Below are 19,122 nucleotides of genomic sequence, written 5' to 3'. Positions count from 1 at the left end.
ACATTACCAAGTGATTAAACTAGAACAAAGATCTTTATAGTACTTTTAACATAACAAAACAAAACTCTAGGTGTTTCACAAAGTGTCATAAAACATAATATGACAATAAAACACATAGGTGATATTACAGCAGATAACCAAGTTATCTTGACTACAATTGACTACTTGACTACAGTTCAGCTTTCAACATTATTATCCCCTCGAGACCGATTATAAACTTAGTGATCTCAGACTAAACCCCACTCTCGGCAACTGGATCCTCAGCTTCCTGACCCACAGGCCACAATCAGTGAAGATTAGGGAAAATATTTCATCATCACTAACACTCAACACTCAGCACCCTACTGTACTCACTGTACGCCCATGACTACCTCACAAAATACCAGACTAATGCCATTTACAAATTCACTGATGACACCACCGTAGTTGGTCGAATCTCAGATGGCGACGAAACAGACTACAGACAGGAGGTGGAAGACTTGGAAAAATGGTGCGCTGAGAACAACCTAGCTCTCAATGTCAGCGAAACTAAAGAATTCATTATTGATTTTCGGTGGGGATATTACTCATACCCCCACCCCTACACAGCACAGAGGTGGAATGAGTGGACAGTGTCAAGTTCCTGGGAGTGGTCATCAACAACAAGCTTTCTTGGACTCTTCATGTGGATGCACTGGTTTCAAAGGCCCAACAATGTGTCTTCTTCCTCAGGCAGCTGAGGAAATTTGGCATGACAGTGAATACCCTTGCCAATTTTTATAGGTGCGCCATCGAGAGTATTCTGTCTGGAGATACCAGTACCTGGTATGGCAACTATACCATTCAAGATCAGAGATGGTTACAGAGAGTGGCGATCTCAGCCCGGACAATCACAAAGGCCAACCTCCCATCCATAGAATCCATCTACTAGGCCCGCATCCAAGGAAAGGCCGCCAACATTCTCAAAGATCCAACCCACCCTGGCAATGTTTTTCTACAACCTCTACCATCCGGGAAAAGGTACAGAAGCCTGAACACATGCACCAGTTGGTTTCGTTACAGTATTCTAACAACAATAGGGTAAAAACTGAATGGACGCACAAACTCTTAACATTCGCCTGTACCTGTGTTTTTATTTTTGCCGCTGTTTACCTATTATTTACTATCTACGTGATCTGCCTGTATTGCTCGCAAGACAAAGCTTTTCACTGTGCCTCGAGTACACGTGACAATAAATTCAATTCATGCATTCATTCATTCAAAAGCGTGGTCAAAGAAATAGGTTTTAACAAAATAACATCAGGGCAAGAGTAGGCCATTCAGCAAGTTAAGCCTGCTCCTGCCATTTTAAATCTTTCCTGATCATCTATTTCAACACAAGATTTTATTTATATACCCCTACCTGTTGGTCATTAGTATCAAGAAACCTATTAATTCATATCTTGAACAGACTCAATAACTGTGCTTCCATAGTCTGCTAAGGTAGAGAATTTAAAGAGTCACTACCCTCTGGAATGAAGAAATTGGCTTGCTCTTCACTCTGAAACTGTTTCCCCTGGTTCTCAAGATCCCAGCCAGGGGAAACATCCTTTTTGCAGCTGCTGTGTCTAGTAGCCACTTCAGAATTTGTAAGTTGCAATTAGATCACTTTCATTCTTCTAAACTCTAGAGAATACAGGCTAATTGTCTTTAGTCTCTCTCATTGAAAAGAAGGAAAGAGAAGTACAAAGGCAGAGAGGTTTAGGGAGGAAATTCTACAGCTTAGGTCTCAGGTAGCTCAAAATTATTTCAATCGATGGTAGAGCAATTAAAATTGATTAAGGTAGATTATTTCATCTATAGTAGATAAGGATAAGAAGACAGAGCAATAATGGCTTAGGTTAGCTGTGTGGAATCTGGAGGCACTACTGACGTTGCTGAACCCAACTTAATTATCTAAAATTATGATGAAGATTAGTTGAGCACCCTTTTCAGTGGCTGTCCAGGTAAAATGGATACAGACACAGCAATGGGGAAACAGGATGAGAGCATGCTGAAAATGTCATGGAAAACCAATCATTATGTATTAGTAACAATGCTCATAAACATAGCCAAACTCTTTTCATTGGATGATAGGCCACAAAGCTAAGTCAATAGCTCTTGTTGTTTTGGTGGTAAGAGTATCAGTTAAGGAGAAAAATGGCTTTCTCAACTACGTTTAGAATGACCTATGTTGAACATTGCAGATGGTAGCCATGATATGGAGGTATCGACGTTAGACTGGGGTGGACAAGGTCAGAGGTCAGACTACACCAGGTTATGGACCAACAGGTTTATTTGAAATCACAAGCTTTCTGACAGCTGCCTCTTCATCAGGTGAAGTGTCACTTCCCCTGACAAAGGGGCAGTGTGCCAAAAGCTTATGATTTCCAATAAACCTGTTGGACTATAACCTGGTGTCATCTGACTTCCGACTTTGAACACTGAGGGCACAGACTCCAATGTAAAGTCTGTGCAATAGAAGTTCAGAGAGTAATAAATTGTGACTTTGGCATATAGTGCTGATCAGATGCCTGATCAATCATTTCTTGACCTTACACCTGTCAGTGAGACCCTCATTTAAATATGTACACCTCATCGTGTGTTCAGCAACATGAAAAATCCAATGTCAGAGTTAAGTAAAGGCAGCAGCATTTGATTTACAAGTTACTTATCTATCGCTGGCTATATTTTGGAAGGAGTTGTAAGAAGTTGGTAAAGTTTGCAGGGACTGGTAATTGCTGCAGGAGGCATCAGAATTGATCTTTTGGCCCTAATGTTAGGTTGCTGCATCAAAGGAACATGGAGATCATCGGCAAAATGAAACACTGCTTGCAGAGCTGGCAGGAGGAGCGCTCTCTGCAGAAAATAGAAATATGTATTGAGGGGCTTCAGAGAGCACCTATTCTACTTGCACCAAGGCAAGTGAATGAGATTCACTATGGAGGCAGACACAAACTGTTCCACTTCTTGGATTGTAAGTAAGTAAGTAAGTCTTAGGGTGCTGTCAGTGGTCCTCAGATTCTTTTTTCATCAATGGATCTATCTGGGCTGGCACAAACATCTGGCTGTTTACCATCCATTATGGCATTAAAAATTCAGTCATCCTTGGAGTGGAAACTTCATTGACTGCTCCCTAAACAGAGAGAAATAAGAGGAAAGCATACATGGCTTGACCTCACTACCAACTGCTCACATAAGGGTTACGCCTAAAACATCGACTTCTCCACTTTCTGCTGTGTTCTTCCAGCCTCCTGTCTGTCTATTTTGGATTCCAGCATCTGCAGGTTTTTTTTGTCTCTAATCACATGTGGTTTTGTGGGTATTGGATCTCAATGGTGAGATATACTAAAAATCCAAAGGGTATCACTTTCTCAATACATAGTTGCATGAAGTGCTCACAATCAGGTTTATGAATGCTCTCCTTCCTGGCAGCAATCATGATTCATTTATCTTGCACCCTTCCATTGTTTCAGCAACCTTGTCACCATCAGATTGAACCAAAGTGTCTGCTTGGCAACAAGGGCTATTCTGTCTAGATGAGTGATGACTCTCTTCCACATGCCCAGCGCATGTAGCCAGCAGTATTATAACAAAAGCAATGATGCAATGAAAAATGTAATGGAGCAGACCATGGGGCTGATAAAACAATGGTTTTGATGTTGAGCCACTTGCAGGAAGACCCTGTTGCCAGAATATTTGCCACCTCCAAGCACTTCAGGAATAGAAGTAAGAAGGGAAGATGCAGCCAACACATCCATGTTCCAGATAGACTGTGAGTATATCTTAAGACTCCAGATCCCTGAACTAAACCCTAGATTGCTAATGTTTAACATTTCCTCACATTACTATCTCCCCGGCAGACAAGCATTGCATCTGGTGGCCAAAATTGTGAAATAAAAGCCACAATAAAGTGACTATTCCATAACAATTGTGTCCACCAATACCCCACACACTACTCAACCAATCATTTGCATTCCCTTCATGTCTGATTGCAGGTGCCTTTTATTGGGTCAAATGTTCTTTCACAATGTTCCTAGTAAGTACAGCATGCCTTGTGGATGACTGCTGACTTTCAATGAGTGAAGATGGCAGTTCACCTTGCAAGATGCCCTCAAGGCCCAGTTTCAGCCTGCATCACTTCAGTGTGAATGACAGCAGACTATAACAGCTGGTGAGAAGACAGCTATCCTGGTGGAGTGGCAGCAGTGGGTTCCCGAATGGTGTCATCTTGAGGCAGAATAGAAAGTTTGTGCTCCATGGAGACACAGCCATTTCTCCAATCAGTGCTTCAGCATTGTCTGCTGAACTGCTGTGAAATCCCATGTACCTGTAAGCACTGGCACTTGAAGCCTGTATTGCACTAATTTGGGTATAAATGGCAAGCTGCGACTTCAAGAAATTAGTCTAAGCTTCCACTGCAACACTCAAACATTGGAGGTTTCTGCTTGTGCTACAATGTAAGCTGAAACATTGGCCATCAGATTGTGCTTCATGCTTGAGTCTGTAAATGTTTTCATGGAGTTGGCCAAAACTTCCACACAGAAAAGAATGGGCTGCAAGCACTGCATTGTAACAGATTGCAGTATGAGAGTGAAATGGGATTTGAGAAGGTGCGTTAGGCAGGAGCATACCGTCATCCTTGATGGCTTCATCTACACCACTGGCCATGGCCTCAGTGATGGTCACTCCAAATATTCCCAGCACTTCTCCTCCATGGGTTTTTGGGCATGCAGCCATGCCTGCTCCCCACTGGTTTGGTGCTGCCACTACCACCCTGTCCTGAAAAAGAGAGGGAAATGTGTCAGTGAGTGCACTTCCATGTTTGGTTGATATGTCTGCCACAGTTAAATGGTTGGCAGCATGTGCAAGTTGTGAATATGTATGCAGTTCTGCCACTGCTAAAGGTATGAGGGTGAGATGAAACACATGAATTTGAGTTTTGAATTGAGGCAAATATAGGCTAGTGATTGGCAAATGAAGCGGGTGTTTTGAAAAGAGAGTGTGAAGTTAGTGGTGCAGTGGTAGCATATGGCATGGAAGGATACATTCACTTGATCAGTTGTCTGGGGTCACTTTCTTGCAGCTCTGCATCCAGGTCCTCTGGGTCACTCTGGTGGGATTGGTCACCACAGCCATCTATTCCACTACCTTCTCAGGAGCAGTCTTGGTAGCTTCCAGCACCCTGAGGGAAGGCAATCGGTCTCTCTTCCTGTCAACCTCCTGCATCAATGCCTCTGATATAGTTTTTGAGAACCTCGCGGTGTCATTTCTGTATCTTTCTCCATGTCGACCCTTCTTCCTCAGGCAATTTTAGACCTCATTGTAGCCAGAATGCATTGGTATTAAATAGAGCAAGCTAGCTTTAAATAGTGATAACTTTGCATGGACATGGGGCCTCATGCTGAGATGCGCAGCCACTCTGCAGTCTGTTCAGGACTACAGTCTGCATGCTGCTTGTTCATCACTTTGAACAGGTGTGGAGTAATTATGTACCATGAATCCCTTTTCCAATTTTGGAGCTATCCACTTTTACCCCCATTGGAATCTTTTAGCACAGTAGGTTATCATTCAGCAAACTATTTTGTCCAAAAACACTGTTCTTTCTGCAATGATCTGCAACTTGATGGGGAAACATTTGGAGACAATAATCCAATAATAAAATGGCATTTAGAAAAAATATGGCTAATAAATGAAAGTTAGGATAATATTGTATAAAGCAAGTTGACAAATTTGATTGAGTTCTTTAATGGAGTAACAGAGAAGTTTGATGAGCTGATGACAGTAATACAGTTGATATGCGCATGGATTTCAAAAGCCATTTGACATAATACTATGTAACAGACAAGTTAGCAAACTGAAGCTCATAGGATTAAAAGAACAGTGGTAGCTTAAACGCAAAATTTGCTAAAGGACTGAAAGCAGAGGTAAAGTGTTGCACGTCTGTTTTTAAGACAAGGAAAAGGTGTTCAAAAGTATTCCCCAGTTTTGGGAGGATTTGTAGCTCAGGTTGATGTTCTGGATGTAGGTTTGCTCGCTGAGCTGGAAGGTTCATTTTCAGATGTTTCGCCACCACACTAGATAACATCTTCAGTGAACCACCAGACGAAGCACTGTTAATAATTCCTGATTTCTATTTATATTTTTGGGTTGGTGATGTCATTTCCTGTTCTTTTTCTCAGGGGGTGGTAAATTGGGTCCAATTCAGTGTATTTGTTGATAGAGTTCTTGGAAGCATGGCATTCCAACCGGAACTATATCAATAAACACATTGACTTGGATCCGATTTACCACCCCCTGAGAAAAAGAACAGGAAATGACATCACCACAGCGAATAACATCACCAACCCAAAGAAACCGAAACACAAATAGAAAGCAGGAATTATCAACAGTGCTTCATCCAGAGGCTCACTGAAAATGTTACCTAGTATGGTGACGAAACGTATGAAAATGAACCTTCCAGCTCACGAGCAAACCTACATCCAGAGTATTCCCCAGGTTGAGTATTAGGATCATGTTCTTGGGTGTTAAGTCATTTTTCTACATCAGTTACCTAGACTTGGGTGTATTGAGCATCATTTTAAGTTTTGCAACTGACATTAAACTCTGTAATCAGGAAAACTATGGGAGGACAGCAATAGAATCTGAGAAATTATAGGATGAGCTGGTGATATTGGCAGACACTTGACAGATGGCAATTAATGCAAACAAGCGTAATAGTGTAATACATTTTGAAGAATGAAGAAATTTAATATGAAACAAATTATAGTTATAAAAAAAGAGTGTAGGATCTGGTGGATATGTTTATGCAAATCTTTGCAGGCACAGGACAAGTTTAGAAGGCTGTTAAAAAAGCAGGTGAGATGCTCAACATTATTCATAGAGGTATGGAGTACAAAAGCAAGGATATTATGTCATACTTTTATGATCACTATAGGCCTTAATTAGAGTAGTGTGTTCAATTCTGAGTGCTACACATAAGTTAAGCTAACCAGGCCATTATGAAAGTGAAAAGAGACTTAATAAAATTGTACCAGGATGAAGAACAGTTATTACATGGAAAAACTGGAGAAAATTGAAGTAGGGGAAATTTGTTTGAGATGCTCAAAATATTTAACTGTTTTGAAAGAGTATGGAAGGAAAACTGTTTCTAATGGCAGAAGAGTCAGTAACCAGAAAGCACTGACTCAAGGTGGTGGCAAGAGAACCAGAGATGATATGAGGAAACATGTTGTTTTATAGTGAATAGTCCGGATTTGAAATGAACTGCTTGAAGTGGTAGCAGGTTCAATAATAACACTCAAGAGGGAATTTGATGAATACTTGATTGGAAAACTTTATAGGTCTATGATGAAAGAGTGAGGAGAGTGGAATAAGTGTTTATTATTACTGAAAAGTTTGTAAAATACAAACTGTCAAATGACTTCCTCCTGTACTCTATGATTATACCATTTCTTTAATTTCCCTCTAAATTACATTTATTAAGTATTCCCATTATACAGGCTTGTGAATAATGTCACAAGTGGACAGAGGAGGGCATCATGAAATTAGCCTAAGGTTTTCGGCAGCATTTGGGAGTTTGGGAGTTCCTGGGATCAGCCTGGAATACTTATTCAACTCTTCAATACATAATATAAGAGTGGAATTATGCTTCATTTCCTATGCTTAATATACTTCAGTGGAATTGAGAATTACAAGGAAACAAATTGAAACACTGTTTTGCTGTTTATCTTAAGATCTTTCTAAACTTTCATATATAATTCTCTTGGTTATATTTTCTTTTGTACAATAAAGTGGTAGTCTTTTACTAAAGGACATTGACAGCCTTCGTACAAATATGGTTAGTGACTAACCATCAAGATAACCATTTGCAAAATTAAACTTACAATCAATCAATCAAGCCAGAATTCATTCTGGTATCAGAACTAGGATCATAACAGACAGAATGTTATAACAACTTATACTTGTATAGTGCATTTATCATAATAAAATATCCCAAGATGAGTTACAGAAACGTTATAAACTAAAATATGACATTAAGCAACATGGGAAGATATCAGATCAAATACCTAGAAAGTTGGTCAAAGACATAGGTTTTAAGGAGTGTCATAATGGAGGAAAGTGAGGTAAAGAGACATAGATGAACTTGGAGTATATTCCAGAGCTTGATCTTTAGGCAACGGAAAGCAGAATCACCAATTCTGAATCAATTAAAATTGGGGAAACACAAGATGCTAGAATGAGAACAGTACTGATAGCGCAAGGATGTGTGAAGCTTGAGGAGAATATATGGATAGGGAAGGTGTGACTATGGAGGATTCAAATTTTTAAATCAAAACATTTCTTCTCTCGGAGACACAGCTGCTCAATCATAGGTGTAGCAGGTGAATAGAACTTGATTCAAAATTAAGGCAAGGCAGTAGAGTTTTAGCTAACCTCAAGTTTATGAAGTCAGAATGTGGAAGACCAGCCAGAGGTGCATCCAAATAGTCAAGTTTAGAGTCTTGAATGATTATTTCTGAGCTGCTGAGCTGAGATTGGGGTGGAATAAGCATGTTACGGAAATGCAATGATATGAATTTAAGGTCAGAAGCTCACTTCATAGTCAAATATAATTAAAGTTTGCAAAAAGATCCAACTTTATCTCAGAGTGTTGCAGGAAGAGGGATGGAGTTGATTGCTAGGGAATGGAGTGTAGAGCAGGGATCAGAAATAATGGCTTTAGTGTTCCCAATATTTAATTTAAGTTATAAACTGTAAATGTATGACCTCTGATTTCTGGCTAGGCAATGAGTTACTGAAAAAGCATATAATTTTTAATTAAGTCTTTACTATTTTCATCATGTTCAGTCTTTAACTGATAATGGCTCCAACAGTGGAGCTAAGTAAAGAATTTGCTTCTTTGCAGCATTTTGCTGCTTTTACTTTGAAATGATAAACTCTGACCTGTTGTTTCTCTATGGATATTTTCTATTCTACCACAACCAAAATCTAATATGGATTGTTTAAAAGATTGCTTTTTTTCTTTTGGAAAATCAGCTAAAAATAATCTTTCTATATCACATTTTCTTACAGCTTATTTTATAACCACTCTTCACAAGTCTCTTTAAGAACATTTATTACAGTGTACAAAAATCTGTTGCATTGAGCAATGAGTAAACATATGAATTACTTTTAATTCATTTTGTCTTTAGTGTATTCAGTGGTAGAGTGGTGGTTTGTGGGGTTTTGGAAGCGGAGATGGAAGATGCAGGAAAACGGGAAAGTACATACAAAAAGAAAATAAAAACCACAGTTCATACCAAATGTAATTGCGTCAGTAGATGTTTTAACTTTAGTCGCTTTTGCTTTACTCCGATCACCAAGTCCCTTAACATTGTGTCCTTTACTTCCACGAACCTTTCCAGCAGCACTGGAATCTGCCATTTCTGTAAGGCAACAAAAATGTGTCAGGCATTACCACCTAATATTGCTTCCAGAAACACTTAATTTTTGTTTAACTTTTCCACAATGCAAACATGCAGAAGTGTACCAAAAACAACGGCTGTCCAACTAGACAGTTACAGTATCTTGAAAATGTCACATGCTTCCTAAATTTCTTTTTTTCTAGGTTTTTTTAAATTAAGTCTTTTCTCAAACACGTTTGTGAATTTGTACACTTCCAATAACTGGACGTGCCAGTTTTGCTTTGCGGGTAACACTCTTCCTCCGAAACCAGAAACTGTGGTTTCAAACTCCACCACAGAACATAAAGTGGATCAACATTTCAATGCAATTCATGGAAAGTACTTCAATTTTGAATGAGAGGTCAAATAGAGGACTCATTGTTTGTTGCAGTGCTACCGTGAGACATCAGAAATATAATGACTCAATTTGAAGAGCAAGAGCTTGCTTCAAGTCGCTGCCAGTATTATTTCTTTAACTGACACTATCAAAAACAGATTAACTGATCATTCATTATTGCTATTTAGGAGATTCTTTTGAATGCAAAATGGCTTCCATGCTTACCTACATAACACCCACTGCTGTATTATATTTCATTGTTTTTAGTAGTTTCAGGTATTTCTGTAGATCCAAGCAAGTCCCGAATAAACAGAAGCCCCCCTCAATATTTGGATGCTTTGTTTTTTTTTTAAAAACATCTTAGGTAAAATCTTTATTAAACCATTGGCAACAAGATTTTATTATTGCCTGGAGCACTATAGAGGCTATGTTGTTGTGAATTATGTTCAAAAATACAATAGTTATTAGGATAGAACTGTGTTTTAGGGTCAGGATTCCCAGAGGATTTCAGGGTCCCTACATGGTCTGTGCAGGAAACATCAATTTGTAGTCAGGAGACGTGCTTGCTCTCCCATTAAGGCCAATGAGCAGGTTGTAGAGGCTGGACAGTCAGTCAGAGGAGCTCCAGAACTGTAACATTGGCATGAAAATCATCATCCAAGGTGCAAATAACCATTGCATGCAAAAGAAAGAAGGAAAGTTTCCTTTGCTGGGAAGTAAAAACATTTCACTCTAAATAGGTCATGATTACCAGGTGGGGGTTGGGCATGTTTGGGTGAGGGGGGTGGAATTGCTGGTGATGGGGTATAAAAGGCCATAGCAGAGTTTTTTGGGGTGATGGAAACCTAATAACTTGAAGTAAAAATTTTAATGAATGACTTAATACACTTAATGCTAAGGTTCTAGGGAGTGTTGTTGAACAAAGAGACCTTGGAGTGCAGGTTCATAGCTCCTTGAAAGTGGAGTCACAGGTAGATAGGATAGTGAAGAAGATGTTTGGTATGCTTTTCTTTATTGGTCAGAGTATTGAGTACAGGAGTTGGGAGGTCATATTGCAGCTGTACAGGACATTGGTTAGGCCACTGTTGGAACATTGCATGCAATTCTGGTCTCCTTCCTATCAGAAAGATATTGTGAAATGTGAAAGGGTTCAGAAAAAATTTACAAGGGTGTTGCCAGGGTTGGAGGAGTTGAGCTATAGGGAGAGGTTGAATAGGCTGGGGCTGTTTTCCCTGGAGCATCAGAGGTGAGGGGTGACCTTATAGAGGTTTATAAAATCATTAGGGGCATGGACAAAGTCTTTTTCCTGGATGGGGGTATAGGTTTAGGGTGAGAGAGGAAAGATATAAAAGAGACCTAAGGGGCAACTTTTTCACGCAGAATGTGGTACGTGTATGGAATGAGCTGCCAGAGGAAGTGGTGGAGGCTAGTACAATTGCAACATTTAAAAGGTATTTGGATGGGTAAAAAACAGGAATGGTTTGGAGGAATATGGGCCAGGTGCTGGCAGGTGGGGCTAGACTGGGTTGGTATATCTGGACGGCATGGATGGGTCGGACTGAAGGGTCCTGTTTCCATGCTTTACATCTCTATGACTCTACGACTAAATAAAATGCGTAAGGTAATTCACTAAATACACTTTTTTATTATGTGAACACAGCCTTAAAAATACTCATTTTGAATATGAGAAATCTCAATTATTGAGAATAAGTGCATTTTGTGATCTACAATAGAGTTAATGAGGAATGTGAGTATAGAGTTGGGCCAGTTACTTGGCACAGCCCTTATCTCTGAAAGCGCACCTCAGTTCCCACCACAGCCCCTCATGCTGTGCACCTCAGAGAACTTATGTTTCATTAAATCACCCATGCAAATCCTTACATCCCTCACATCCCCACTTACCTCCATGAAACCCTATGCACCATCACCCCCATAAATCCAAAATATCCTTCACAGTATGCACAATATAAAGTCCTCAGAAGCCGTGCAATAACAACGGGAATTATTTTTAAATCACTGTCAGAGAATTAATTTCTTCAATCAAATAAAACCCTGTACACAAACACACTTATATTTACACTGGAAAGAGAGAAACATAGTCCAGTGAAAAGAATTCCTAATTATTTAAGTACCTATCACATCCATAAACAAATAAGAAACTATATCAAAGGCATATTTTGTTATTACTGCTTTAAAAGTTTCAATCTTGGATCAAATATGACTGCAGAGGCTAATAGGGCAATTTCAAATATTTTGGAAGCCTTATGGCACTTTCTCCACTGGAAAAGCTACCATACTGCATGATGACATTTAGGCATTGACGGTGAATGCAATGGTCAACATAGTTTGCAGGAACAGATCCCTAAGATGGATCCCAGAATTGGAAATACATTACAATACAGAATCTCATAATGACATTTCAAAGTGTCAAACAATTTTATCCATACCTTTTAGAACAGTCATGATACTTCAGGAGGGCTCTTGCATTGGTCACAAACTCTCCATGGAGGTGTATTATTTTAGGGCTTCGAAAACTCACACTAGCAAATGCAAATTGTGACTGAAAGGAAAAGGGATTTTCCCATCATTGTCAGAACACTGATCTCAGATTAGGTTTGTGTACATTTTATACTTCAGGCCTTCCCTGTCCACAAAAAGACCACACAAAAATGGATCAGGAAAGGGAAACGATTCTTTTTTCAGCAAAAAAGCTCATCAGTGTTTTGTAATCCAATTCCATCGGGAGACAAAAATTCAGCCCATGAAATCAAGGCAAAGTATAGTTTAACCCAATCCTTGTTGATATAAACCTGCTTCCAACCTGACTATTGTAGTAATTGTAACAAGGTCACCGAGGTGAATGTCATAGAACATGAGTACTTTGATTGGGCCTGTTAATCTAGTCCAATCAGGAAACCCTGGCTGACATGAGAACAGGAGTGTCAAAGATTCTGCTCACTTTGAAAGCTGGCTCTGAGTGTCACATGTACATAAGGGATGACTTGGTGATGAGATACCGGCCTCTGTGGAGTTATTTCAGTGGCAATGAGAGAAAAGCGCACTTCTGAAGAAAGTTGCTCACAACAGTCATTTTTGAGTTGGGTGTGTGAATTTCTGGCATTATGCTATTATTTTGACTCATTTGACCCTGCCATCAAAGACTGGGCCCAGTATGTGGAAAGAATGTGATATTTTTCAGGGCAGATAACATTGGGGCAGATGAAAAGCAATGTGTAATTCTTCTGACAGCTTGTGGACCCACAGCTTGTTCAGTTATTAGGAGCCTAATGTCTCCTGAGACACCAGATACCTTCCAAAGTTTGACAGATTTAGTTAAGGAATATTACGAGTCCAAGTCTCCTCTAATTCTGTGACATGATCAGTTTTACGAGGCAACTCGAGAACCAGGGAAGCTGTATCAGGATTTTTAATCAGGTTAAGATAATTGCAAGAGGCAAGTGACTTTTTTTCAACCCTTAATGAGATGTGGAGAGACTGTCTGATAGGTGGGATTAATGATGTAACCATGATGTGGAGCTTATGATCTGATACTCCACAACCACCTGATGAAGGAGCATTGCTCCGAGAGCTAGTGCTTCCAAATAAACTTGTTGGATTATAACCTGGTGTTGTGTGATTTTTAACTGATGTAACCATGCAAAAGCTCCTTTTAGCTGAAGACCAAGTGGATTTCAAAAAGGCACTACAACAGGCTTTGTCATTGGAAAATGCAACAAGTGGAACATATGAGTTGCAGGGTATTCCAATGGGAGTGGTCACCCTCACCAGGCCAACTGAGCTTGAGGAAATACCACTTGAGCGAAGGCAATTGCATAGTCATACTCAGGACATATTCTGATCACAGGGGCTTTAGGTCAACCCACAGAAAAACCCCAAAAGAAAGCCCAGTCTCAGCAAAACAGCTAACATTTTCTGCAGGATCCAGGCCAGCAAGCCATTGTAGTTGCTGCCATTATCTGGACTTGAGACAGCAAAAGAGGCCTATTGGACTGAAACTGAGTAAGAGAACTCATAGGCCAGTATACAAGAGAATGCACTCCCTGAAGAGTCCACTTACATAACATACAGAGGATTTATATGCAAAATTGGCAGGGAGGCACTCCTTCATGAAGCTAGATGTGAGCCATGCGTACTCGCAACTGCAATTAGATGAGGATTCCCAGAAGTATGCTACAATTAATACAAATAAGGGTTCATACCAATATACGACTGCCTATTGGAGCACGATCAGTATGTGCCATTTTTCAGCAGATGATTGAGAACATTTTACAAGGTCGCCATTTATCTGTTTGAAATACTAATAACAGGGAAGACCAATAAGGAGCACTTAGAGACTTTGGGCATAGTGCCTAGATATTTTTCCCAGGCAGGCATATGCCTGATAAAGAGAGAAATGTGTGTTCCAGGCACCCCAAGTGACCTACTTCAACTACAGAATCAACAAGACCAGGTTACACCCTTTAGAAGATAAAGTGATGGTGATCAAAGGTGACCTGGCTGCGATGTCTGTATCGGAGATTAGGTCGTTCTTTGAGCTGGTGAATTATTACAGAAAGTTCATACGTAACCTGGCTTTTATCCCTGCAACTTTGCATCAACTCTTTGAAGAGGATCAGCCTTGGAAATGGTCACATAACCAAGCCATATCTTTCAGGGAATTCAAGAAATAGCTATCATCCTCTAAGGCGCTGGCACACTATGATCCCAAGCAAGATCTGGTAATAACATGCAATGCCTCCCCATACAGCATCAGGATGTTAATAGCTCATAGCTGGCCCAATGGAGAGGAACGCCCATTAGCGTACACATCCTGGACTTTGGCTAATGCAGGCTGTATAGTCGCTCAGATCAAGAAGGAAAGTTTGGTGATCATATTTGGAGTCCGAATGTTCCACCAATAAATTTACGGACATAAATCTGTAATAATAATGGACCATAAAATGTTACTAGATCTACTGAAAGAAGAAAAGGGCAACAGCTTCAGGCCGAATTCAGCAACTGCTTCTAATACTAAGTGTATATAATTACAAGTTGGAACACCATCTGGGAAAATGTAGACACATTGGACCTCCTCCCGCTGGCAGATATACTAATGGTGGTGCAAGCGTTTGTGATGTTTTAAATTTTCTAGACACACTTCCAGTCACAGTTCACAATATCAGACTTTGGATGCAGAAAGATCCAGTCCTGGAAAAACAAAATCAGCTGGGGGGTTACTGGGGAAACCAAAGTGCTGTCATAACCAGAACTGAAACCTTCCAGGACCCAGAGAGACCAGGTCACAGTAGAGGATGGCGTATTATTATGAGGAGCAACAGTGACTGTCCTGAGCAAAGGTCGCTGTGAGATGCTGGCTGAACTCAACCAGGATCATACCCGGATTTCCAAAAGAAAGATGTCAGCAAGAAGTTATATACAATGGTCAGGATTGCATGCAGACATAGCCGGTGGGGTAGTGCCCAGACTGCCAACAAGGACAAAAACTACCACCAGTAGCTCATCAACAGTCATGAGAATGGCTGGGCAAATATGGGGAAGACGACTGAAAAACTATGAGCATTTACTGTAACACATAGACTCCAGGAAGTGTTGGTCACAGACAACAGGCCATTGTTTACCAGCAGGGAAAGTCAAATGGTATATATGGACAGCTCCATACTATCCATCATCCAATGGTCTGGCAGAAAGAGGAATCCAAACTTTGAAGGCAGGCTTAAGAGAAACAGCCTACAGCTTCATTCATGATACTAAACGGTCCCAGTTCCTGTTTGATTTTAAGTCCATCCCCTCATGCAACTGCAGAAATAGTTCCAGCAGAGTTGCTTTTGGGGAGAAGATTGCACATCAGGTTAAATCTGATCTTCTCAGATCTGGGGGAAGGGTGAAATGGCCTCAGAAACGTCAGTACCACACACAAGATTCCTCTTATCAAGGGAGACTGTGTACTTCAGGGCACGAAATTTGGTGTAGGAACCATGGGAATCGCCTTGTCTGGGTCAACACAAGGTTAGAGCTGAAAATGTGTTGCTGGAAAAGCGCAGCTGGTCAGGCAGCATCCAAGGAGCAGGAGAATCGACGTTTCGGGCATGAGTCCTTCTTCAGGAATGGCTCATGCCCGAAACGTCGATTCTCCTGCTCCTTGGATGCTGCCTGACCTGCTGCGCTTTTCCAGCAACACATTTTCAGCTCTGATCTCCAACATCTGCAGTCCTCACTTTCTCCTCAACACAAGGTTAGGTCCAGTGACTTATAAAGTTCAGGTGGGTGTGTTAGTCCTGAACAAGTATATTGGCCAAATGAAAGCTGCAAACTCCCAAATGGTGCAGGAGCAAAACATGCCCAGCTCCTTGACTGCATTTCTGACTGTTCTGGACTTCATGGGTTCTCCCTCTCCATCAAATGTTGAAGAAATCTCGGAATCTGAGATAGACATGGCGGATGTTGCTGCCTCAATGTCTTTACTGCCCGAAGAAGAGAAGCTCCGGGTGCGACTGAGCTACTGAGTATTACACACTGCTAGTATCTGAGGCAGAGTTGGAAGAATCTGACCCAGGAATAAAATGTCCAGGAGGAGCTACAAAATAAAGAACCAGCTTATCTCCTCGGACTCAGAGGAGCAGGATTGCAATCATGGTATCAAAGTCAGCCAGATGGACCCCACAGAATATGAGTTCCCTGATTAGGGTTGTTAATTTGGTCCAACCAGGGAGCCCTGGCTGACAGAGAAGAGCAGGCGTGTCGGGGTTTGGCTTTGCCGCTCCTCTCCCTTGTAAATTGCTGTTTCTCTGTATACAGCTGTTAATGTTTATTGTCTGTAAACTGTACTTATTAATAAAATAAAAAAAGGAGACTTGCTGCCCTTTTTCCCCATTAAAAAAAAGGAGTGTCAGACATCCTGTTCACTCTGAGAGACCTGGATCAATGTCAACAACTCTCCACATGTAAATAAAGGGTGACTTGGTAACAGGATACTGACCTCTGTGGAGTTATTTAAATTATGATCCTTTGATTATTCAAATTTGTTGACGTCAACCCATCTCTTAAAAAAAATTGCTGTTTCCCTGTTCTTTCCAATCATCATTCCACCTTTACTCTTGTATTTCTTTAAAGGCAGAGAACATTTTGATTGCTTTGAATATCTCATTACTTTGATGTACTCCACTTCATTTTTTTACTGAAACTACATCGGTCACTGTCACAAACAGCTACCTATGTGATTGTGGCCATTGTTTTTTGTCCTTAGCCAGAGTTTTTTTTTTGGTCAACACCACGGATCTCATCATCTTCCACAAATATGTCCTCTTCCACAGTCCCTCACTCTCACACTGCTCTTCCATGGTTACATTCCTGCCTATCATACCATAGTTACTACACTATCCTTGTGATTAATCCTGTCTTGACCATGCCTCTTCTTTAACTCAGGATTTCATCCTTTTCATTGTTTATTTGTAAGTTCCTTGGCAGAAGCATCTGTAAGCAGTGGGCAAGCATTTATACAGTTAGCTAGAGACTTGTGGGCTCAAGCACCATTGCATGATCTTATTGCACAATTTAAGTTAACATTATAATACAGCAATGATGAATTCCCTATTGTTGGAACTGTTGCTTTCAGATGAAATGTTTGTTTGCATTTAGTAATTTTATGGTAGCATTTGATCAAAAGCTGAATTCAATGTTCTCTCAACCAACATAATCAAAAATAAATTAAATGGTCATTCATCTCAATGATGCTTATGAGATCATACTTTGGACCACATTTTTGCAGTACTGGCTCTTGGATGCATGATTGTGAGTTATGTCATCGAGCTTATTAAAAAGTATAATTAATAGTTGTTGCCCAACACAAATCTTAGCAGAATGTTACCATCCTGCCCATTATAACTTCTACCCATTTCTTGCTATCAGCTCATCCACTAACCAGGTTATTAACATTTTTAATCAACCTGTTGGTGCAGGTGGGATTTGTACCCAAAATTAGAGTGGTGCTGGAAATGCATAACAGGTCAAGCCTCATGATTTTTCCTGCTCCTTGGATGCTGCCTGACCTGCTGTGCATTTCCAGCACCACTTAATCTTCAGCACTTGCAGACTTCACTTTCGCTTAGCGGATTTGAACCCAAGCCTCCGAAGCTCAAATAAGGGATATACCACTGTACCACTAGTGTCTTAACAAGTTTATTGAGATATTTTTTCCAACCAACCTTTTCAGAGATATTATTACACATCTCTGAAGTAGGAGAGATTTGAACCTTGGGTCTCCTGGTCTAGAGGCAGGGTCGTTACCATTGTACCACAAGTGTCTTAATCAGGTAATTGTTTTTTTTAATCAATCTGTTCAGAGATGTTATTACACACTCCTCTGGAGCAGGTGGGACTTGAACCCAGGTTTTCTGGCTCAGAGATGGGCATTCTACCACTGCATTACAAGAGGTCCTTAACCAGGTCACTGATTTCTCATAATTCTATGCACTTCAGCTCTAACTAATACAGTTTCTTGTGAAGGCATTTATTGAATTCCTAGTGGACGTCCATGCAAATAACATCCAGAGACAATCCTCTGTGCATCCCTTTAATAACTTATTCGAAATACTCAATTTCATTAGGAGGTTCTTTCACAATTTCTGGGAGGAAAGTGTGTAGTCAGAAGCTTCTCAATGTATCTGTAACTAGGTAGGGTCCAGCTGAAGATAGTTGATGAGTGTGGTAAGCATTTCAGGATAATAATTGGTTTGTCAAAGAGCTGAGGATGTTAGCTGGAGAGGTGGAGTAATTGAAGGTATTCAATAATCACTTCTTTGCAAAGTAACAGTACAAAGTGACAATCAAAGGGTTTTATTGTGAAATAATGTCACATTTTCTGATAATGTTATAAAATGTCCAACAGTTGGAGATGGTTTTCTTTTTTAATTGTTATTAGTTTTGTTCTTTTATTAAAATAAAATTTAATAATATTGACCAAATATTGATTTAAACAAAAATATATTTCAAATTTTGAAGAGTAGGTAGTTCAGAACATATTCAACTTAATGTGTATAAATTCAAGATTTTCAATGGAATGTAGAAACATCATGATGTTTTTGTGCTTGATATTCTGTCTACAGATTTCCAAAAGTCGTTTTGCAAAATGCCACATACGTTTTGCAAAACTGAAGCCCAAAGAAAAGCAACAATGGCAGCCTTGGATATAGAATTAAATAAGGGACAGAAAGTATAGTTTAGTTGTGAACAATTAGTTTTCAAGAATGCAAGTGGGAATACATCCCCAGGGTCAGTATTAGAAACAGTAATGATCAGGACTTGTGCAACACAGTATAATTTCAA

At 40.1% G+C, this 19,122-nt stretch overlaps 1 protein-coding gene across 6 annotated transcripts in view; it reads right to left on the bottom strand.

The window, feature by feature from the left end:
- The window catches only part of znf512b (zinc finger protein 512B), a 105,964-nt gene that overhangs the window by 83,840 nt on the left and 3,002 nt on the right, over window positions 1–19,122 (bottom strand). For 3 of the 6 annotated variants that reach the window (XM_072556664.1, XM_072556658.1, XM_072556660.1), the window contains exons 2-3: window positions 9,300–9,425; window positions 4,632–4,779 (exon numbers count right to left, since the gene is read on the bottom strand). In XM_072556664.1, coding sequence (XP_072412765.1) covers window positions 4,632–4,779; window positions 9,300–9,374 — 223 coding nt within the window. In that variant the 5' untranslated portion in view covers window positions 9,375–9,425. Of the gene's footprint in view, window positions 1–4,631; window positions 4,780–9,299; window positions 9,426–12,227; window positions 12,333–19,122 lie in introns of those variants that run through there. The other 3 variants (XM_072556659.1, XM_072556662.1, XM_072556663.1) reach the window with 3 other exon arrangements.

The sequence above is a fragment of the Chiloscyllium punctatum genome, chromosome 37 (genome assembly GCF_047496795.1).
Source record: "Chiloscyllium punctatum isolate Juve2018m chromosome 37, sChiPun1.3, whole genome shotgun sequence".
In the NCBI taxonomy this organism is placed as follows: Eukaryota; Metazoa; Chordata; class Chondrichthyes; order Orectolobiformes; family Hemiscylliidae; genus Chiloscyllium; species Chiloscyllium punctatum.
Note: the sequence above shows the minus strand (reverse complement) of the source record. Positions and strands in the feature narration are given on the sequence as shown.